General features: G+C 45.0%; 1 protein-coding gene across 2 annotated transcripts in view; it reads right to left on the bottom strand.

The window, feature by feature from the left end:
- Positions 1–23,222, bottom strand: part of SNX24 (sorting nexin 24) — a 156,167-nt gene extending 132,945 nt beyond the window's left edge. For both annotated transcript variants that reach the window (XM_080805012.1, XM_080805013.1), the window contains exon 1: positions 23,142–23,222. In XM_080805012.1, the coding sequence (XP_080661138.1) occupies positions 23,142–23,201 (60 nt within the window). In that variant the 5' untranslated portion in view covers positions 23,202–23,222. The remainder of the gene's footprint in view (positions 1–23,141) is intronic.
- Positions 23,223–23,557: the final 335 nt, after the last annotated feature.

Here is a 23,557-nt window from a genome sequence, read left to right as displayed (position 1 = left end):
GCCTAGCCTCCAGGAGCACAAAGAACAAAAACAATCACCCACGGGGACTTCTGCATGTGGCTCTGTCCCATGTGTCCAAAAGACGTTCATTCTCTTCCCACAACTGCCCCCTGCACACAGGACACGGCTCCCTTCCCAATCCCCATCATATAATGCTCATTTATATTTTCCCACTGGGCAGGTGGAGGGGGGTGGTGCTCCTTCAAGCCCTATCCTTTCCAGCTGCTTATCTAAGTCCTACTCAACCTTCACAATGCAGCTTAAGCATGATTTCTTGAAGGTATTTACTCCTCTGATCTCATTCTCAAAATCTCCATCCAACGCAGTTTACTATTTGGTATTTGTTACCAAAGAGCATTCATTCCTGCCTCATAAACACTGTGTCTTTGGGTGCGAGTGTCTGCAAAGGCTTTGATGGGCTAGAATCAGGCCCTAAGTTTGTCCATATACCAGTGGCTGGCACCAAGCAGGCATTTAGATACTTGATCTAGTAAGTTACATTGTTAATTATCCTTCTTTATAACAGAGAAAGGCTTTGCTTCCACTGTATGTTGACACAAACAGCATAGCGGTTACAAGGCACTGATCATCCCTAATTCCCCATCCATCTCTTAGGGAACTCTTCCTTAAAATTTACTATCATACAACATGACAAATATATTAATTAAGGAAATGATCAGTTCAAAATACATTATGGTGCTTTCAAAGACGTGTATTTCATTTTTATAACCTGATGCTGTTATCAGCGGCCAACAAAAATGAATGCATCTGTAACATAAAGTAAATGTTGCTTCAAAAAAAAAGAAAAAAAACCCCAAACCCTCCAAACCTAAAAAAAAAAGCCACATGTAAAATAAATATACACTTTCAGGGACGCCTGGGTGGCTCAGGTGGTTGAGTGTCTGACTCTCCTGATCTCTGCTCAGGTATTGATCTCAGGGTCATGAGTTCAAGTCCTGCATTGGGCTCCACAGTGGGCATGGAGTCTTGCTTAAAAAAAGAAGAGGAAAAGGAAGAGGAGGAGGAAAAGGAAGAGGAGGAGGAAAAGGCAGAGGAAGAAGAAGGCAATGATGATGACAGCACTATAGTCAACTTAAGAACCCAGTGTCCACCCACACTCATTTAATAACAGTCTGTACATCACTTGAAGAAAACCAGAGGAACTGTGTATGAAGACTTCAATACAAAACAGTACACAGGAAGTTCAGAGGCAAGTTCGCAGTCCCACAGGGCTCCGTCATACAAGGAGCTGCTCTCGAACAGACCCAGGGCAGCCAAAGGAAGCAAAAACAGGGCAGATCAAACAAGAGAAGTGCTAAAGTCCATTTCAACATAAAATCCTTTTTGGCCATTATTATTTAATGAACCAGTTCTTGGCATTTGGTTCCATATCCATTTTTTATATGAAAATGTTTCCTATATTTTAACTCTATACATCATCGGACATTTCAGGTTGTAGAACACTTTGTCAAATTTCCCAAAACCACCATACCATGGGTCAGCCTTCGGACTGAGTTTCTGGGTTAAGGTCCTCTCTAGAGCTTAATGACAAGACTGGACAACTCTCTTAGATCGCCTAAGTTAACTCTTAATGAACCGGGTGGGTGTTTCAAATCTGACCCCCGCATCGGTTTTTGGGCTACCTAGGGACACCCTCCATCAGGCACTGGCACAACCATCCCCTCAGAACCACTCAGGCACCAGCAACACCAGAGCCCTCCGGACCCAGACAGCTCCAGTGGGATCCTGGTCTCTGGGGTTCCTGGCTCTTCGGTTCCGAGAAACCCTGCATAGCCCCAGAATCACAGCAATCTCCAGAGCACACAGTCCCCCACGTGCAATCAGTCTAGCGGGCTCAACAGCTCCCTCCCTCCCCACTCCGCCATGCAGCGTAAACCCATGAGACTTGCGAGTCCCGGAGCAGGTGGCTGGGAGCAGAGCAGGGATGCCCAGGCCGGAGACAGAGCTGCCACCAGAGAAAGTGAAATGACCGGTCTCATGCTCTGCTTGCAGTAAGGAGAACCTACCATTCTCCTACCTGTTGCAGGTCCGGGACAGTAACAGCAATTACCTTTCCGTCCGTGCCTCGCCCTGTACAAGGAGCGTGTCATTTATTATCTGCATTCCTCTTTTATCTCCGAGGCTCTTCATGCTAGCACTCCCCGATCTCACGGAGAATGAATTCTCAAGGAGAATGAAGCATGAGAAGGGAGCCAAGGTGAGAAGTCAGGTCAAGCCCAGGCACTTTCTGCTCTGCGGTTCTCCCAGTAGACGGCATAAGCCTCAAGCAAGGGATGGCAAAAATTCAGAGAAGACGGGGCGCCTGGGTGGCTCAGTGGGTAAAGCCTCTGCCTTCGGCTCAGGTCGTGATCCCAGGGTCCTGGGATCGAGCCCCGCATCGGGCTCCCTGCTCATCAGGGAGCCTGCTTCCCTTCCTCTCTCTCTCTCAGCCTGCCTCTCTGCCTACTTGTGATCTCTGTCAAATAAATAAATAAATTAAAAAAAAAAAAAAAATTCAGAGAAGACTTCTTTGCCTGGGCAAGCCAAAAGAGGTGTATACTTTCCCCCCAATAAAAATGAAATCTTAATATGTGAGCTCCCTGGTGTCCTCTGTAATCTCTTTCCATGTACTGTATATTCCATCTGTTACGACTCTTATCATTAATTGGTTTTGATAGGGTGTGTCTACTGGACATAAGGAACAGTACTACACAGTTTGTGGATAAAATCGACATGGGCCATGGCACACCTGGGTGGCTCAGTCGGTTCAGCATCTGCCTTCAGCTCAAGTCAATGATCCCAGGGTCCTAGGTTCGAGCCCCGAGTCAGACTCCTTGCTCTGTGGAAAGCATGCTTCTCCCCCACTTGCTCTCTCTCTCTCTCTCTGGCAAATAAATAAATAAAATCTTAAAAAAAAAAATCAACACAGGCCAGACTCTACTCAACTTCATGAATCCCAAATCTCTTTGCCATACTGAAACTTCTATCAAATTTTTTTGGTGTTTCTGTTTTGCTTTGGTGGAAAAGCAAAGGAGCGGGAAATGAATTTACAGTTTCAGCAGTACTCAAGTCAGAAATCCCACACAACCCTCACTGGGGCAGCTCTCTATAGAAACCCAACATAAAGATTTCAGTTTTCAGAAATAAATGCCAGCAAGAAGTACTGCAGCACTAACCCTACATGTTAAGGGCTTTAGATCTATTATTTCACTTGCTTCAACATCCCCTATTGGTTACGAAGCAGGTACTATTTAAGGAGTCGAGGCTCAGCATTTGAGCAATGGTGACCATTAAACACAGGGTTAGGGAGGGATCAGGGGTGATCAACCACAATGCTACTTCCCTTCCCAGAGAACAGCTTCCCCAAGAGGCCACCTCAGCTCCTGCCTGGTTCGCCACAGCTGGCTCCAAGGCCGTACGCTTCAGCAGCACATGCAGCAAAACCCGCTGAGGCTGAACAAGCTCTCCTACTTACAGCTCCAGCCCTGCTCTCCCAGTTTCCACACAGCTGTCCAGAGATCCCTCTCCCAGACGCCCTCCAGTCTTTCACTCAGGTTTCCAGACTGTGCGTTAGTGCCTGGCCTGCAGGGAGAAAAGCTACCTGTCGTCGGAGGCGGACCCCTTGCCGGGCATCTCACACGTGCTGCTTCGTGTCACCTTGGCTATGACCCTGCGGGCACTCGGCAGTGACCACGGGGTTAGGCAGTCCTGTTAGCCCATTTTGAAGACAAGGAAACGAACGTTGACCGTGTGTTCCTATTTAAGCCTGTTAACAGAACTGTATTTGCACATTCTGCTCCTCATGGAGCGATACAGGACTCATTTACCCCAGCTCTAGCATATCCTGTGTTCAGAAATGGGAAGAATCCCTTTGAGAAAGAGTTTCAGACTGTCCTGAGGGTCCTGGAGAGAAAATGAGGGAGATGATGGCATCCCTAGGGCCCAGCACGGGGCTTGGGGGACTATAGGTCTTCAAGAACCACAGGCTGAATAAATGAATGTAAGTAAATACTAGGACTGATAAAATCGTGTCCCATACCACATCGCTGCCTCTCCCCAGCGCTCACCCACCACCACCTCTTACAGCTCCTGCTTGGCCTTTCCACCTGGCTCTCCCGGGCGGTTTCCTCTTCAGACCACACGCGGCACCCAGTGCTCAAATGTGCTCCCGGCAGGTCACACTGACTAGAACACGACTTTCCATTCAAGAGACTGCTAACCTGCCCTGCCACACATTTCAGAATCCTCTGGGCCACAGAGAGTGGGCACCACGGAACTTTCCTAGACCCAGAGCTCACCCAAGAAGCAAATCCTGACTGCAAAACACAACTTCAAAAACAAAACTCCAGGTTAAAACTGGCCTTACCTGAATCCGCCTCAAGCCAAACTCGGATGAGTGAAAAGACAAAAGTTCTATTTGCTGGGGCGCCTGGGTGGCTCAGTCAGCTAAGCTTCTGCCTTTGGCTCATGTCATGATCCCGGGGTCTGAGACCGAGTCCCTCCGGGGGCTCCCTGCTCGGTGGGAGGTCTGCTTCTCCCTCTCTCTCTCTGCCCCTCCCCTGTACGCGCTCTCTCTCTTTCTCATGAATAAGTAAAATCTTAAAAGAAAAAGTTCTACTTCCTGCTCAGAGCAAAGCACCAAGAATGGATCTGGGCAGGGACTGACCTCACTTCCATTACCAAGCTGACACCATATACTCAAACACTTACAAACAGAAGTTTGATTGTCTGGCCTCTTCTAAGAGAAGACTTTATATTTGAAGAATGTAGAAAACCACTTCAAAGTTTTACCCAAGAACACTGTTAAGCATTTAAAGCAAAGAAGAGTGGCTGGAATGTCACCTCGGGGTTCTGTGATGGAGAAACAGCGGTTTTCAACAATCGGTCGTTTCATCACATAATCAACGTCCTTCGTGTGTTCTTCTAGACAAGGTGACCGGGACACTTCAGACGTCACTCCCTAATGTGAAAGCATTGCAAGGATCTGCTGATATTACTCTTTTTTTTTTTTTTTTTGATATTACTCTTTTAAAAAGGATGCATTTAAAGCGGCAAATTCAATGTGCAGTTTATTCAAAAGTGACAAAGGAAAATTTTCCTATTAGATGAAAGGAAGGTAAAACACATCATGATGTATTAGTCTGTACCGGCAAAAACTTAATTACAAGTACTAGCAATCACGAGAGCTGTCCACGTGGCGACTTCCTACCATGTGCCTGGAACAGGGGAGGCTTGAGAGAAAAATGAAATAAGCATTTTAGGGAAATGAGACTGAGGGAGGTTCATGACTTGCACAAGTGCCCTCACTAGTGAGGAACAAACCCAGAATGTGGAACCAGGTCTGTCTGGCTCCAAAGCTTAGTAATGACCCTCTTTAGAAGTTGCTCCAACTTGTCGAGGTCAGGAAAGTTTAAGGGACACGAGGCTAGCTCAGTTGGTAGAGGATATGACTCTAATCTCGGGGTTTGAGCCCCACATTGGGTGTAGAGATGGCCTTAAAAAATAAATCTTTGGCAGGAAAAAAAAAAAAAGAGAGAGAGAAAAGCCTCAGTTCATTTGGTTTATGACTACAAAGACTCAAGAGTGGTTCATGGCTCAGGTCCTAGGTCCTCGATACTCTTCCGCTGAATGAGAATGTGAACTAGTCCTTTAAAGCTTTAAAACAACACTGACATTCTCCCTCATGCTAACTGTGCACTCTGTACGGTGCCTTTTTCAAAACAGGGTAAGTCACCTACTCCATAACTTGCAGGCTGGGCTACAAAGTAAAATCGTGAGAGCTTTCAAACCATCCCAGAGCATAAGCCCCAATGACATGAGAATCTTTGGGCAGAGAGCCTGAAAATGTGTATATTTTATCACTCCCAAGAACCAATGACTTATCTGATTAAGATGTATTGGGGCAAGTAACCTGCCTTAATGAGCTGAACAACCATCTTGTGGACATTTTCAGGGCAGGGCTCTATTGCTGCTGCTCATTAGACTCACCCAGGGACCTTTTCAAAATTCTCATGCTCAATGCATAACCCAGAACCATCAGACTCCCCTAGGGTGGGACCCAGACACTGGCACTTTGTGGCGATCCCTAGCGTGCAGCATGGGCTGGGCACCAGAGCCTCGGATGCTGGGTATTTGCATCAGAAGCCACTCCTCCTCTGGGTGGAGTTCCAACATCCCATTCACCAGGGGCACCATCTACCAATGGCATGATCACGTTGACAGCCTGTTCTCTCCAACTCCGTGCCTCCTCTCTCAGCATCAGGCTGACACCCAGAAGCCTTTCCATTCGCCAATCACTTCTTCAGTGCATGCCCACTTTTTTTTTAAGATTTTATTTATTTATTTGACAGAGAGAGAGAGATCACAAGTAGTTACAGAGGCAGGCAGAGAGAGAAGGGGAAGCAGGCTCCCTGCTGAGCAGAGAGCCTGATGTGGGGCTCGATCCCAGGACCCTGGGATCATGATCCAAGCTGAAGGCAGAGGCTTAACCTACTGAGCCTCCCAGGCGCCCCCAGTGCATGCCCACTTAAGAGGAATGCTACAGGACTCTCTCCCTCTGTCATTCAGAAGCATTCCTACTACTGAATAAATGATTCATTCCCTGTGCACAGGCAACATTTGTCATTCTCTCACCACTTTCAATTTTCTAATGTCCACTTCTTTGTCTCTCTTAATAGTATTTTCCACACTGTTACTGCTTTTGCTGTTCTGGACAAGCTGGGATTAATGCTGTTCTGGGTACAAGAAACTGAGGGACAAAGCTCCAGGCTAAGGAACCACATTGTGGCTGGACGGATGCCATTAGCTGCAGGCAGGCTGAGACGATGTCCTTTCTGGCTTTGGAGGGGAGCTCTCTCTCTCTCTCTCTCTCTTTTTTTTTTAAGATTTTATCTATTTACTTGGCAGAGAGATCACAAGTAGGCAGAGAGGCAGGCAGACAGACAGAAGGGGAAGCAGGCCTTCTGCAGAGCAGAGAGCCCGATGCGGGCTCAATTGCAGGATCCTGAGATCATGACCTGAGCTGAAGGCAGAGGCTTTAACCCACAGAGCCACCCAGGAGCCCATGGAGGGGAGCTCTCTTTACATGAAAAAGTTCAGATGGACGCAAAGTTTTAAAGCAGAGGAGTTCTGTGCTGCCTTTTGATTACACACAGCTCCCCCAGAAACAAAGCTCAGAAGGTTATCTTAAATTCCCAAAACACACTTTTTGATTAACTACAAAGACCTTCATGATTAAAAAAAAAAACAAAAACAAAAACAAAACAAAAACCTTTGTGCATTTTGGTTCAAAACTTTTTAACTACGTAAACCTTCCTGCATGGGTCACACATGAAATAAATTTTACACTGATAGCAAAATACTTTTTAGCCAATAATATTTATGTGCAAAAGAAGCAACATTGATTGTGAAGATATTCTCTCAAAGGGCAAATGAGGTGTTGATTAAAGCTTCCCTAAAACATATACTACTTTGGACTACTAATGAGTGGCTGACAAAATTAATTCACATCTTCGCCCTGCAAAGCATCCTCCTTCCACATACATAACAAGAATATCAGTGAAAAAGTTCAAAACACTAAGAAAATGCATTCCTTTGATAAAGTACTTCCTGCACTAGGTAAGACTGCTGAGTATTTCACAAATTTGTTTCAGTACTATCTCGGGTTATTTCTGCTAAATTATCCATGGAAAACCCACAGATAATGAATTCAGAGTCTACGATGGAAAAAGCAGATCTGATTTCCTCACAAATCGTAAGATAAAAATGTAGCAATGATTTACTCCAATAATTTTTATGGGAAAGATCAAGATTATTGACTTTCAAAATAAGGTTTCTCTCTACTAAGTTAATTTCAGTCCTGTTCCTAATCATTTAGTTGGTATTTGAGAAGGAATTTTAGGATAATATTTAAAAGTTAATTAAAAACCGTGTAAGCATTCTTGTCAGTCAAGCATGACCTCTGCGCTACAATGCATTTAAATGCATGTCACCTTGACCTGTAACACAGCAATGTAAAAAATTTTGGTCAATATGAATCAAATGTACACTAATTTATTCAGCAGGTTCCCTGGTATCTGAATCAACATTAGAAATCTAACCAGTATTTGTTATTCTGTTATTGACAAAAGGAAGCATATTTAAATGATAACAAGGACTCATGGGTGTCATTTGGAAGTTAAATTGTTCCCCAAGGACTGCCTCCGTAAACATCTACATTTAAAGGTCATTTACCACCAAATTATGAACAACTGTTGCATTTATTAGCACAGGCTCAATAATTTGGAAGCTGCAGCCATCAATTTTTACTGACAACGAGATCTAATTGTCCGCTAATAATAAACAAGGAAAACAGACCTTTTCTGTAAACTTTTATTCCCTGCACTATGATCACGTTTGTAAAACGGAGATCCGTGGGCATGCATCTGAAGGAAAAAAACAAACAAATAAAACACTTCCAACTGCAAGGAGGACTAAACCTCATTTACAATAAACAGGGGATACTAAAATAGAAAAACATATTTTCTCATGTTATCTACATCTGAACTAAAACAAAAGGGAGAAAAACACCACAAGGTTTATTGAAGAATGAAGTGTGGATTGCAATTTTAGAAGGAAGTGTGATGGTGAAATTTACAGTGGGGTGGCCAGATATTTGGTCAAACGTTGTTCTGGGTGTTTCTGTGAAGTGGTTTTGGGTGAGATTAATATTTAAACCTATCGACAGAGCAAAGCAGATTGCCCTCCCTAATATGGTGGTTCCCTTGATTCTGGAGGCAAATGGTCGTAGGTTATTCCCACCCTTTTACCAAAGGACTCAAAAAGCTATGACGTTTGAGTGGGGTCCAGACCAAGAGAAGGCTCTCCAATAGGTCCAAGCTGCCTTGCCACTTGGGTTATGATCCACCAGATCCAATAATGCATGAAGTGGCAGAAACACAGTGATGTTGTCTGAACCTTTGGCAGGCCTCCACGGGTGAAGGGCAGTGCAGGTCCTTAGGACCTCAGAGCAAGGCCCTGCCATCCTCTGTGGATACCTACTTTCCTTTCGAGAAAGAGATCTTGGCTTGCTACTGCACTTTAGCAGGGCTGGAGACTTGACCAGAGACTATCAAGTTATCATGTGACCTGAGTTGCCCATCATGAACTAGGTGTTATCTGACCCACCAAGCTACACAGCTGGGTGCAGCAATACTTGATCACCAAATGGAATTGGTGTACATGTGACTGGGCCGAAGCAGGCCCTGAAGGCACAAGTAAGTTGCATGAAGTGGCCCAATCAAGGAGGGCATGTGATGTGATGGGTGTTATACGCAAAAAACGGAATTTAAATTAAAAAAAAAGTTACATTCCAAAAAAAAAAAAAAAGAAGGGGCCCAAATGCTCATGGTCCCCACTCCTGCTATACTACTTACTCTCTCCAGCCTGCACCTGTGGCCTCATGAGGCGTTCCCTAGAATTAGCTGACAGAGGAAGGGAAGACTTGGACCTGGTTTGCAGATGAGTCTGCAACATAAGCAAGCACCACCTGTGAGGGCGCACCTGTACCATGCTATTCTCTCTCTGGGACAGCTGTGAAAGACAACAGTCAACAGAAATCTTCTCTGGGGTCAGATTTCAAGCAATGCACCTTGTTCACTTTGCTTAAAAGGAGAAGTGGCCAGATGTGAGATTAGATACCAAGGCACCAGCTATGGTCCATGGTTTGGGTGGATGGTTGGGGAAGTGGAAAAGAACATGGTTGGAAAATTGGCTCTGTGGAAAGGTGAAGATGAGGTACGTAAGTAGACCTCTCTGAATAGGCAAAAGGAGGAGGAGGAGGAGAAAGAGAAGAAAGTAAAGCTATTTGTGTTTCATGTGAATGCTCAAAGAGTGACTGTAGCTAAGGGTGATTTTACTAATCAAGTGGACAGGATGACCGGCTCTGCAGATGCTAGTCAGCCTCTTTCCCCAGCCACTCCTGTCATCGCCCAGCAGGCTCACAAAGTGACCACAGTGAGAGGGATGTAGGTAATACTGGTGTTCAGCAACACAGATTTCCACTTACCGAGGCCCATCTGGCTATGACCAACATTGATTGTTGGCCCAGTCTGCCAACAGCAGGGACCGATTCCGAACCCCCAATATGGCACCATTCTGTGAAGTGATTAGCCAGCTACCTGGTAGCAGGTGGATTACACTGGACCACTTCCATTGTGGAAGGGACAGTGTTTTGTTCTTACTAGAACAGACACTTACTCTGGATAGAGATTTGCCTTCCCTGCATGCTATATCCCTACAACTACCATTCATCGACTTACTGAATCCTTTCCCCATGGCCATGATATTCCACACAGCACTGATTCTAATCAAGCGTCTTACTTCACGGTAAATGAAATGATGCAGTGGGTCCACAAACATGGAATTCACTGGTCTCACCAAGCTCCCCACCATCCTCCAGCAGCTAGACTGACAGAACGGTGGAACGGCCTTCTGTAGACTCAGGTACATGACCCGCTGGGGGGCAACATGATGCTGTGTCCCCATACCCAGAATTCATAGATCAAGTAATTAAGGGGTGGAAATGGGAGGGACATCATTCACCGTTACCCTTAGTGGCCCACCGGCCCAATTTTTTCCTTCCAGTCTCTGTGACTTGATGCTCTGTTGGTCTAGAGGTCTTAGTTCCAAAAGGATGAACGCCTCCACCAGGAGACACAGCAGGGACTCCACTGAACTCAAAGTCAAGACTGTCACCTGGCCACTTTCAGCTCCTTGTGTCTCTGAATCCACACAGCTAGAAAGGGAATGAGTGTGCTGGCTGGCGTGATGGATCCTGACTAGCAAGGGTAAAGCGGACTGCAAAAGCACAGAGGGGGCAAGGAAGATCGTCTGCACCACAGGAGACCCCTGACGGTGCCTCTTAGTGTAAGATGCCCTGTGATTAAAGTCAACGGAAAGCTCCCACAACCCAATTCAAAGATTCTAATGGCTCGAGTCACCCTACACGGCAAAGATCCACAACCAGGTGAAGTACTTGCTGAAGGCAAAGGGAATACAAGTAAGCAGTAAAAGAAGGAAGTTATAAATACCAGCCTTGACCATGTGATGAGTTACAGAAGTGAGGACTGTAATTGTCCCAAGCATTCCCTTATTTTGTCTCTAGTGTGTTTATGTGCATCTCTATTAACATATATATGGTTTTTAAAAAAGATTTTATTTATTTATTTGACAGAGAGAGAGAGATCACAAGCAGGCAGAGAGGCAGGCAGAGAGGGGTAAGCAGGCTCCCTGCTAAGCAGAGAGTCCGATGTGGGGCTCAATCCTAGGACCCTGAGATCATGACCTGAGCCAAAGGCAGAGGCTTTAACACTGAACCACTCAGGCGCCCCCATATATATGTTATATATGTTTTATATACATATATAAAACATATCTTTTGCTTTCTTCTCTTATCACCTTATCATGTAACATAAGAAGAGGTAATGCCTTTCTATCATAGAATTTAAGTATTGTTAATGTTTATATCATAGTATTGAAGTTGTAGGCTATCAATGAAATATTCTTCCCTTTCTCAAACTGGCTTACTTCCATTCACCCTTCCAGAGCCTTGTCAGTCAGCCTGGAGCCCACAATACCAATATAGTGACGGGGAGAGTTAAGCCCGTAAGACTTAATCACACGAATGAATGCTTGCTTTACCTGCCTTAGGTAATCTTGACTGTAAGAGGAATATCCACCAGCAAGGTGGAGAGAAGGGTGAGGATGAAGAAGGAGAGAAGCTAATAGTTTCTAAAATAATTTCTAAACTGCGAAATTCATCTAAACTCAAAGAATTTAGGAAAGGTGGCCGGTAGGGCTCCACTCACGTATTGGTTCTTCCTTCGAGTAAGAATTGTAAGGTGAAAACCGATGCCATTTGCCTCCCCCCCCCCCCCCAACAAACAACGTGCCTTTATTGGAGGTCAAGGTGGAATACAAGAGAAAGGCAAGAGGAGATTTCAATGGTGTGTTTGAATGTTACCAGGTGGTAGTGAGGGCATGGCACGAAAGGGAACTCGGGGCAGGGAAAGGTCATCCTTATCACACTGGTGCACTTGGTCACCTGGGCAGGGTGTGCACAAGTGGGGATGTTCCGTCAGCAGAAAAAAGAATATGAAGTTTCAAAATTTACAAAACACTCTAACACTCTTAAAGATCAGGAGGCGATGTTTTTCCATGAATGGCACATAGTGTACCCAAGGTCCCCAAGACTATTCTCCAGTTCAGTTGTTTCCTTTCCGAAAGTGGTCGATTTCCTGTTTCTAGAACTGCTGCTCTTCCTCTCTTCGATCTCCTGTTGGATCTGTAGCTGTTCGGAATGGTCTGATAACTATCTAGCTGATCTCCTGCGACCTGATGTCGCCTCGGCCTCCTGCTCCTCCGCCATCTTGACTCCCTCCCCTCCGTCATTCGCCTTTTTAATAAAAATCAACAAGGGGATACTCGCTTATCTCAAATACCCACCTACCCACTACCTACTTCAAAAAAAGGAGGAGGAGAAAAAGAAGGAGGAGGAGGAGGAAGGGGAGGAGGACGGAAGAGAAAGAAAGAAGAAAGCAAAGCAACGCAAAGCAACGCAACTACAAGGGACACCAGCGGGTTTCAAAAATGTCGAAACTAGTCATCAGAACTGAGCTAGCAAGTTACAATGGATCTACAAGGGGACACCACTGCTCCCCTCATCAGACTGGCACAAACCCAAAGGCCTGACAACACGCTCAGCTGGCAAGCTTGTGAGGAAATACACACTCTCATAAACTGCTATGGGAATGCAAAGTAGCACAATCCCAAAAGAAGGGGATCTGACACTATCTGGCAAAATCAAGTATGTATGCATGTACCTTTTGATCCAGTAACCCACGGCTAAGAATCTATTCTAAAGATACCCTGACAAAAATGCAAGAACCAGATGCACAAGGCTAGTGGCTGCAGACAACAATGCAGAAGAATTAAGCTATAGGAAAGGAGTCTGCATCTTGATATATGCCCCTGGGAGTGAACTACAGGATGCACTGTAAAGTCAAAAAAAATCTGAAAAACAAAAACAAAAACAAAAACAAAAAACAAAGCAAAACAAAAAAAAAAACCCAACCCAACACAAAACAAGTGTAAGAAAATGTTTTCATATACTACTGTTTAATTTTAGACTACCGTTTAATCTAAGGGCACAAATGTACCTGTATTTGTTTCTTTTTGTTTTAAGTTTTCATTTAAATAATCTCTACACACAACGTGGGGAGTGGTTCAAACTCACAACCCCAAGATCAAGATTGCACGCTCCCGTGACTGAGCAGGTAGGTGCACCGTGTTTCTATTTTTTTAATGGAAAGATAACTATAACTTTTTTTTAAATGGTCATCAAGGGAAAGGGAAGAAAACAGAATGAAGGGAATATAAAAAGCAGCTAGAAATTCAGCAAATAAACCTAAGGCAGTATATACTCTACACAATATAAAATAAAATCACCTTCTAGAAAAATCCCTAAGTACACAAAAGAAAATGACACTGGGTAGCTCGTTGGAATTATAAGCAGGGAAGAACCAAACTAAGTGATTTTGAAAGTCATTTGATTGGCCACTCCTAGACGGATGGATCAAAGAACAAAAGAACTTCTTAAAAAAAGTTTTAAGCTGTATTCAGTAATCGTGTTGTTGATGGTAGTACTGGTATTATAATGGAGACACACTGATGGGTATGATGGGAGATAAAGTAAACCGCTAATCATACAATGTTCCATCAATCTCAGCATCTAAAGTATTGAGATTTTCAAGGCAGGAAAAAGACACAGCTGAAGATAAAAGACCAAGACAAAAATTCCTGCTGTCCTCAACATAACCGTGTATTTGGTCTGAAGAGAAACATTCCTCCACTGTGAGCATGGAAAAGATCTCAAAACCTTCACAAGCACCTTGTCTATAGATCATAGTCTCTCTCATTTCCCACTAAAAGCAACCAGGGATCTTTAACCTAATTCCAGATCTGGGGCAGGAAAGGTAAAAGATGTATCTTGTTATGCCGGGAAGCAAACACAACTAAGGTTATGTTAAGGACACAGCACCCAACTTGAAAACGCCAAATACGAAAATGGCCAAAGAAGGACAGAAAGTATTTAAGAATAATAAATGTAAGGGACCCAACTACATAAAATATGCTAATATCCACAGATCCCTAACAATACTGATTTTTTAAAAGATTTTTATTTATTTATTTGACAGAGAGAGAGATCACAAGTAGGCAGAGAGAGAGGGGAAGCAGGCTCCCTGCTGATCAGAGAGCCTGATGCAGCACTTGATCCCAGGACCCTGAGACCAAGATCCCAGGACCTGAGCCAAAGGCAGAAGCCCACCCCAATGAGCCACCCAGGCACCCCAATACTGATTTTTTTTAAGAGCCTCTGTGATAATCTTTATCTTTGGAGACAGCCAACTCATTGTTTTGAAAAGTAAATAACCAAAGAAAGAATCAGGCCCTTCTCCTGCTTTTGCTATTAAAAACTACACCTCACAGTAACTAATTTACGAGGCCAAGTTGCTTTGTATACATGTATCCAAGCCAATAAATGAAGAAAGAATGTTAAAATTAAACTATCAATACTTAGCAACCACTAAGGAATGAAAAGATCTAGGCAGTGTTCTTCAATGGTTGCTAGCACCGCAAATCAAATCTGAAAATGATCAAGCCTCTACCTTTATACAAGGTAAGGAACTGAAAAAGGTATTAATAATGAGATAGGGAGGGATGTCTGTATGGCTCAGTCACTCTCCTTTGAGACTGTGACCTGAGCCAAAATCAGGAGTCGGATGCTCAACTGACTGAGCCACCCAGGTGCCCTAAGAGCTCATCATTTTAAAAGCTGAGTAAAGGGGTCAGTCTCTCCACTTCTCCATATGTTGACATTTTTTGTAACAAAACATGTACTTTCAAAAGGGAAGGGGAGCAAGAGAACAGAAAACTGAAACAGAAAAGACACATATGAAGCAAAATAACAGGAAATTCCATTAAAAATCTGAGTATGTGGGGGTACCTGGGTGACTCAGTCAGTGAAGCCTCTGCCTTCAGCTTGGGTCATGATCTCAGGGTCCTGGGATGGAGCCCCATGTTGGGCTCCCCGCTTGGTGGGGAGTCTGCTTCTCCCTCTCCCTCTGCCCCTCCATCCCACTCATGCTCTCTCAAATAAATAAAATCTATTCAAAAATTATTTTAAAAAATCTAAACGTACACCTGGAAACCCATCGTAAGAATGCAAGGCATGAGCCTGATGGTCCCTGTGTTTTGGATGGATGCTGGGGGATAGAAAAGAAGGCAGGAGGTGAGAAGCAGGCGTCTCGGTGCTCTCTGTAATATATACCACTCACTTACGTAAATATAGTAGCCTTCAGCATCCTGAAGGAAAAAGAAAACACACACAGGTAGTAAATAACGCTACAATACTAAACCTGAACTGAATGAAAGTTGTTAGAAGAGTACCAGTTGATTCCATGCGAATTACTTCTGAAATACTTCAAAGTATTTGCAAAGAATTTATTTTATATAGCATGAATATTTCTCCTGGACTTTTGTTTACATTACTGACTTAAAAAGCTTAAAAAAGGGGGCGACTTGGTGGCTCAGTAAGTTAAGCCTCTGCCTTTGGGCTCAGGTCATGATCTCAGGGTCCTGGGATCAAGCCCCGGATTAGGCTCTCTGCTCAGCAGGGAGCCTGCTTCCTCCTCTCTCTCTCTCTCTGCCTGCCTCTCTGCCTACTTGTGATCTGTCTGTCACATAAATAATAATCTTAAAAAAAAAAAAGCTTAAAAAAAAAAGAACTTGAAGGCAGTCCTTATTCAAAATAATAAGAATAAATCACGGGGCACCTGGGTGGCTCAGTTGTTAAGTGTCTGCCTTCAGCTCAGGTCGTGATCTCAGGATACTGGGATAGAGCCCCGCATTGGGCTCCCTGCTCAGCAGGAAGCCTGCTTCTCCCTCTCCCACTCCCCCCGCATGTTTCCCCTCTCTTGCTGTGTCTCTCTCTGTCAAATAAATAAATAAAATCTTAAAAAAAAAAATCACAAACCTCTTTCCTAGCACTTTGCAAGAATTATGTCATTTAATGCCCAAACCACTCTACAAAGTAGGTACTAGTATTCTCCTTTTTCACAGTCGAGAGGGGGGAAAAAATAGGAGATTGAGTGGCTTGTCCAAAGTCAGACCTCAAGCTAAATATTGGAGGCAAAATTTGAATGCAGACAGCATGAATCCATAGGCTGAGCTTCTGCCCTTAGACTGTGCCAGCTTCTGTCATAAATGGGTGGAACAGGCTAAGGGGTTTTTGTCAAAATGGCAAAAGTTACACAGAAAGTATCTAAAATAGACAAAATCTGATTTGATCTGTATGGCTTTATTTCTAATGCCATTCCTGCCTCATTTTTGAGACACTGTGCTGTAATCTGGACTAATAACTTAGTTTCACATCAGGACAGACAAAACTAAATGCAACACAATATCCTGGATTGGACATTAGTGGAATCCAAATAAAGTCTGGAGCTTAGTCAACAGTAAAGCACCAATGCTAGTTTCCTTGTTTTGACATTTCCATGGTAATATATGATGTTAAAGCAACAGGGGAAACTGGTTGGGGGATATACAGGAACTCTCAGTTACTAACTTTGTAACTTTTCTGCAAATCTAAAATTATTGCATGATTAAAAGTTTATTTTAAAAACATAAATTGCAAAGTGCAAACTACTAAAAAAAAAAAAGATTACAATGCATTTCTTGCTCAGTGAAAACAAACTTACTTCTGTCTCTAAATTTCTAAGCAAGGAACTTGCAAAATTCAATCCTCTTGTACCTATTTTGATTCTTAAGTGAAGGTAGCATTCTATTGGCTAATGTTCAGAATATTTTCACACTTCGGGAGCCTGGGTGGCTGGGTGGGCTAAGCCTGGGACTCTTGGTTTTGGCTCAGGTCCTAATCTCATGCAGCCTGAGAGGGAGCCCCTCGTGGGGCTCTGAGCTCAGTGGGGAGTCCGCTTGAGATTCTCTCCCTCTGCCCCTCCCCCTACTTGCACGGGGCCACAGCCCCCACGCATGCATTTTCTCATCCCCTCTCTCTTAAATAAATGAATTAAGAAGGATTTTAAGAATATTTCCGCACTTGTGGGGCTCCTGGGTGGCTCAGCTGGTTAAGTGACTGCCTTCAGCTCAGGTCATGATCCTGGAGTCCTGGGATAGAGTCCCACATCGGGCTCCCAGCTCCATGGGGAGTCTGCTTCTCCCTCTGACCTCCCCCTCTCATCCTCTCTCACTCTGTCTCTCTCTCTCAAATAAATAAATTTAAAAAAAAAATTCCACACTTGTATTTCCTGTCCTTAAGGGTAAGGAACATACCCTACACGTGCTTGATTTCATTGTGCGACACACATTTAATGTTTGCTTATGCTGTCAGTTTACCGTGAGTGACATAGCTGGGACAGCTATGTCCTTGTCACACAAAGGCCTCCTTCATTATAGATGCTTATAATGGGTGACTTGAAGATATCGTGGCGGACATTGTGGTCTCACTGTCGTGCCTGCAGGGTTAGGTGGCAGGAAGAGGCTGACCTCACTCCCGGCTCCAGAAAGACCCATTATTTTAACTCCATCTAATTAATGTGGCCTTGCCCCGGTGATTGGTTCAGACGGCCCAGCCTCAGCCAATCAGGACAGAGAATTCGCCTGGCAACAGGATTGGTTGAAAAACCCATTGGGGACAACAAGATACGAAAGGGCATGGATTTGTTCAGAGCTTCTGAGGAAAACAGGGCCAGTGCTCTGAAGAAATGCCCTCTCTTCCTCTGCTAGCTGTAGCACACACATACACAATTTTTTTCATTGCAACTTGCTCCAGATGGGAGCACTCTGAGAATGAAAGCACAGAGGAGGGCTACGCATGGGCAGACAAGTGCCCTTACTCAACTTCTCATTCTCACAAATACAAAATGGCAGTAAAAATACTTCCTGCAGATCACTGTTAATTCCAAGGAAATGTCGACATTGTGGTCATGCTAAGAACAACAAAAAAACAAGTGAGAATTGGGATGGTCTGAAGGTATGGCTAGTTTTGTGACAAGACTGACATTTTTGTTATATATTTTTTAAAAGTCTGTAACTGTCAAGTATTCAAAGTGAAAAGTTACAGGTGAAATTATGTCCTGGGTTTGTTTCAAAATATTCCAGAAATTTTTTTTCTAAAGATTTTATTTATTTGTTTGACAGAGATCACAAGTAGTCGGAGAGGCAGGCAGAGAGAGGGGGGGAAGCAGGCTCCCCACTGAGCAGAGAGCTGGACGTGGGGCTTGATCCCAGGACTCTGGGATCATGATCTGAGCTGAAGGCAGAGGCTTTTACCCACTGAGCCACCCAGGCACCCCAAACTATTCCTAAAAAAATAGAAGAATAAGGGGTGATAAATGAAGTAATTTAAAAGACTGAAGATGAGGAATTGGTAAATGGTTCCTTGTATTGTTCTATTTTTGTATTTTAATCCATAAAATATTAAAACAATGATCCCTGCATATGTCTCAGCATTATGATCATGTAACTATGAAGCTGCCCTACATAGTGAAAGGCATGATACATCAAGTAAGTCAAAGAGACCGGAATACAAGAAAAAGATATATCTGTATAACCATAACACAGTCACAGATAGTTAAAATGAACTTGAAAAACCATCTAATTGAATGCCTTGATTTTTACAGCTATAAAATAATGAAATCTAATACATTCAAACTTTTCTGTTGCAACCGAGGTAGTAATTCTATTTTTCTTATTTCCCAAAAACGTATCTGAAAATTGAAAATACTAGCCTATATTCACACCCCAGCCCCGCTTACTCTCACATCCAACGGACTCTTCTCCATCGTCACCTTACAAGACCACTCAGCTACATCCAGCCTTTCCTTTCCTGTAAAGCATCTACCATTCTCTGTCTTCCCACTTTTCATCCCTGCCCACCCTTCGTCCTTCGTCCTTCTCTCCTCTCCCTCGGCACACAGTGCTGAGAATTCTTTGCTCAGGCAAATTGTGGGATTTTACCTTAAGTCCATCATCTTTCTTCACTCTACATTCTCCTCCTGGGAATAGCATTAACTGCTACGCTTTTCTCATCCTCTGTGCTGAATGACCCTCTAGAGCCATATTCCTAGCCCAGACCTCTATCCTGAGCTTCAAAATCAAACAGCCTCACCAATCACGAAAAACACAACAGGTCCCCACATGAAATCTCCCCCTTGCTTCAGCTCTGAGTCGGCCAAGGGCACCCGCACCCAGGGGAGTCACATTCCTGCCTCACGTCTGGTTACCAGATCCTGGAGCTTCTTGTCACCTCCCTTTCACAGTTGCCTTAGTTCCAGCTCACACCTTCTCTCTACCATCACTTAAATGATTAAAACTCCAGGGTCATCTTTCTAAATGCAAAGCTCATCATGTTACTTCCTTCCTCGAACCCAGTGTCTGAGGCTGAAGTCCATACTCCTTTCCAGCTCTTCAGGCTGGCGAGCTGATCTCTCTCCACCTCCCTCTGTTAAGTGTCCCCTGCACAATCCTTTCCGCTACTGGAAACTCCAGTCTGCACCCTGACCCCTTTCCACCCACCGAGCTGCTTCATGCTTCAGAATCACTGCTCTTTGGGTTTCCTTCTCCTATTAGAAGACTCATGCATTCATTATTTATTCATCACACAAGTGCTGAATTCTTACTATGCCATAGACCCTTGTGCTGGAGTACAGCAGTAGAAACCGACACTGTGCTAGTCTCAAGGAGTTTAGAGCCTTGCTGGGAAACAGACAGTAAACATCTAAGCTATGGGGACAGAGGGCAGGTAGAGAATAACCTTCCCATGAAGTACATCTGAGTTCATGTGAATTTTGGTAGCAGATCCTTTCCTGATTCTTCATAAATTAAGATGATTTAGAAGGGTTCCGTCCTCACCTTTCTTTCTTTCTTTCTTTCTTTCTTTTTTAGTTCTGATGAATCTGGGGGTTTAAAATGCCTTTCCCCTGAGATGAGATTTTGTGCTACACTTCCTCCTTCTAGAATTCACAGTGCCAGCAAAAACCTAGCCAGATTTCACAAGTCAGCATTCCTAAACAACCCCCAACCCCACACCACACATGACCTCAAGGCAGTGCAGAAATGCCCTCTTCCTCCTCAAGACTGCCAGATAACACCAGGGCACCCTAGCCCGTCCCTACCTTGTCCCTGTTGGCTGAGAATTCTAAGGACAGGAGCAACATCCCTTTACCTTTCAATCCCACACCTGACACCCCACAAGCCCACAGTCAATGTTTAAGGGTTCAAAAGGCAAAAATTCACTCTTTAGAGGTAAATTACCTTGTACATTGGGCATAACTTTGTATAAACTTCTTGAGTAACAACTGAGCATTACCTATGAAAACTTTAAAAGGCCCAGAAGTACCGATTCTAGTTAAGGCTCTACAAAAATCCTAGCAGTAGGCATTCAAAAAAAAAAAAAAAAAAGCCATGTACAGGGATGTCTCATTTCAACATCTGACACAGTTGCTAAAAATTAGAAGCAAGTGTTAGTGGCCAGCAACAAGAGATCTGGGTAAACAAATGATGGTGTGTTCCTTATGAGGAAGATCCCCTTGCTAGTAGCTAGGAGACAGACCTATCCATATCAGTATAGAAAGATATTCATGTTGTAGGATGACAGTTATAGTCAAATCTTACGATTTATTCTAAGAAAGAAACCCATATGTTTTCATGGCATACAGAAAAGTCTCTAAGAATGCAACCCCATGTTTTATGTTTTGAGGGCATGGGACTAGAAGCAAGGAAGAACCACACTTCTTTACTATAAGCCTCCAATCACTGAATTTGCTCTAATGCAATATTCCTTACATATTCTTAAATAACATAATCACCTTTAAAAAAAAAGATGCTTTTTACTCTGAAGTATACATTATTTCACCAGTTTCTTGCTCAGAAAACTGAGATTATATTTGTAAATTCTAAGGGTTTTTTAAAAAGATGAAATGTTATTCACCGCTAAATTCCTAGGAACTAGAATACAGACACCAAGCAGGCACTCAGTTAATATTTACTAAATGAATAACTGCTGTGCAATTATAACAAACTATAGTAATGATCCCCGAAAGAAAATGATCCCCAAAAGTATAGTCTTCTGCTGTGCAATTATAAAACAGCTGCTCAAAGGGAACAAGGTATCCAACAGCTGCTTCATTGACTCACATAGGAAAAAAATCACTTGCAGAGGTATCTGGACAATATGGTTATCCATCTAAATGAGTTAGGATTTTTTTAAAAAGTAAGCTTTTACAAAGCACACAAACTTTCATCATATAAGCAATCTCCAGACTGCCACAGTTGCCAAGAAAAAGGCTCCTTCCAAATCAATTTAAGTCACAAGCCGGCACACGCCTGGTCGTAATTCGAGTAATCAAAAGATACTGGAAAACAGTGTGGGAAAACACAGATCCTGTAAGAAAAGAATAACCAGTAATGGCCAAAAAGCCTTAATTCTGATCTACTTCAAAGTCCTTATTTGGGGAGGTAAGTAACTTTTAGTTTGGACTACTGAGACCACCTTCATCTAAACACATCAAAAGACTAAACAAGCAGGCTGTAATCTTCAGATCCTAGAGAATGCCCCAAAGACAGCAGGCCCTCCTAGGCTGCTGATGCTGATGGGGGTGGGGAGGGCTGACACACCTGGACTAATGAAAGACAAGCAAGGTTTCAAGGCTTTAAGGAAAAGGCCTCACACAGGTTCAAATTTAAGTTCAATCCCCCCCCCCCTTTTTAAGGAAGATGCAGAATATTTAGCCAACTATTAATTCATCGGGAAGAGTTATTTATATAAATAGTGGCCAAACAGAGCTCAGCTGCCTGCCCCACCACCACCCCAGTCTCCACCCCAAAGGAAGGCGTTCAGTAAGTACTTCTCTTAGGACACTTCAACACTTGAACCCAGAGGTCTACTTAATCCTAAAAATCCACATACTCCCTGGATTTTTGTTTTTTCCAATCACCACTCTTAATTCTAAAAACTCCCTTGAGAGGGAGATTTAATCCTCCCTATGAAAACACAGAAGGTTCCAAATAGGCTGTCATCAAAACCCACGAATAGTGAGAGAAAAGAAAGGTTAAAATACTCTGCCAAATTAATAGAACTGCTGTTTAGCAAGTGAGTGAGTTCGAAATGAACATTCCATCAGTCCTTTCAGATTGCCCTCTGCAATCTTCTCCGCCTACCTGGTCTTTAACAACTGGAAACAGATTCTTCCGAGGTCGAGCCCAGGTGAGGCACTTCTCCCTCTGGCAACAACCGTCTAGATGAAGGTGTCTAAGTTCACTGGGAAACCAACCACCTACAGTTTACTTGCTAACTCGTCCAAAGGTCCCAGGCCCTGGTCTTCACCCTCCCGACCCTCTCTTCCACTCTGGAGATCAGGGGCCCAGTTTCTCAGTTCTCAGGGATCCGGCTTAGGTATGGAACAGGTGCGCAGTAAGTAGCTGATTATGCCCTTTCAGGGCCCACCAGAACTAGGGGGGTAAAAAAACCACAACTTTGGAAGCCATCTCAAAGCAACGCATGTGTTCACTCTGGCTAATAAAGGGCTGCAAATGATGATTTTTTTTTTTTTTTTTTTTTGATTAGCATGTTTTCCATCTGAATGAATCCCACAGAACTTGGAAGCCAACATCAATGCGCGGCGCGGCCACTCCTGCCTGGGCAGCGGGGGCAGCTGGGCCAGACGCGGACGCAGCCCACCCCGGGCTGCAGAGGGCGGGCGGCGGGGAGAACCGCGAGCGTCGCGAGCCGGGGCTTGAGTCCCGCCGCTGCTGCCCCGAGGCCGGGAGCGGGGCCGGGAGGGGGAAGGGAGCGAACCAGAGGCGCCCCGGGCGCCCGCGGCCGCCGAGCTCGGGCGAGGGGCAGATGGGGGGTGGGGGGCGTCTCCCTGACAACCGCGCCGGGGCGCAGCCCAGCCTCAGGCCCCGCGGAAGGGAGGGCAGCCAGGGGACACCCCGCGCAGGGCCGGCCGCGGCCGGGGGCACCTCCGCGCTCAGCAGCCGCGGTCCCGCCTCGGGGGCCCTGTCCGGCCGCGGCTCGCGCCTACCGTGTATCCCCGCTCCAGGTCGCTCTCCTCGTAGCGAAAGGACGGGATGTAGACCTCCATGGCCGCTCCAGCCGGCCGGCGGAGGGCGAGCGGGGGGCGGGCTCGCGGCCGCAGCTCCGCCCCCGGCCGAGCGCCCCGCCTCCCTGCCCCCGGGACCCAGACGCTGCGCCGCGCGGGCCGGAGGCGCCGCCGCCGCCCCCGCCGCGCGCCGCGCTCCCGGGGGGCTCGGGGCGGGTGCCGGGGGCGCGGCGGCGGAGGGCGCGGGGCTGCGGACCCCTGGGTCGGCGCCCACAGGGTGGCGGAGCGGAGCTGGGCCCGGAGGAGGCGGGGCCTGAAAACCTGTGAGTCTGCAGAAAAGGGGTGTGCGCGCCTCCGCGCCAGGCGCCGGGGACCCGGCCGCACCCGGGCGCTCCCTG

This window comes from Martes martes (genome assembly GCF_963455335.1).
Source record: "Martes martes genome assembly, chromosome: 5".
NCBI lineage: Eukaryota > Metazoa > Chordata > Mammalia > Carnivora > Mustelidae > Martes > Martes martes.
This window is presented reverse-complemented; position numbering and strand designations above follow the sequence as displayed.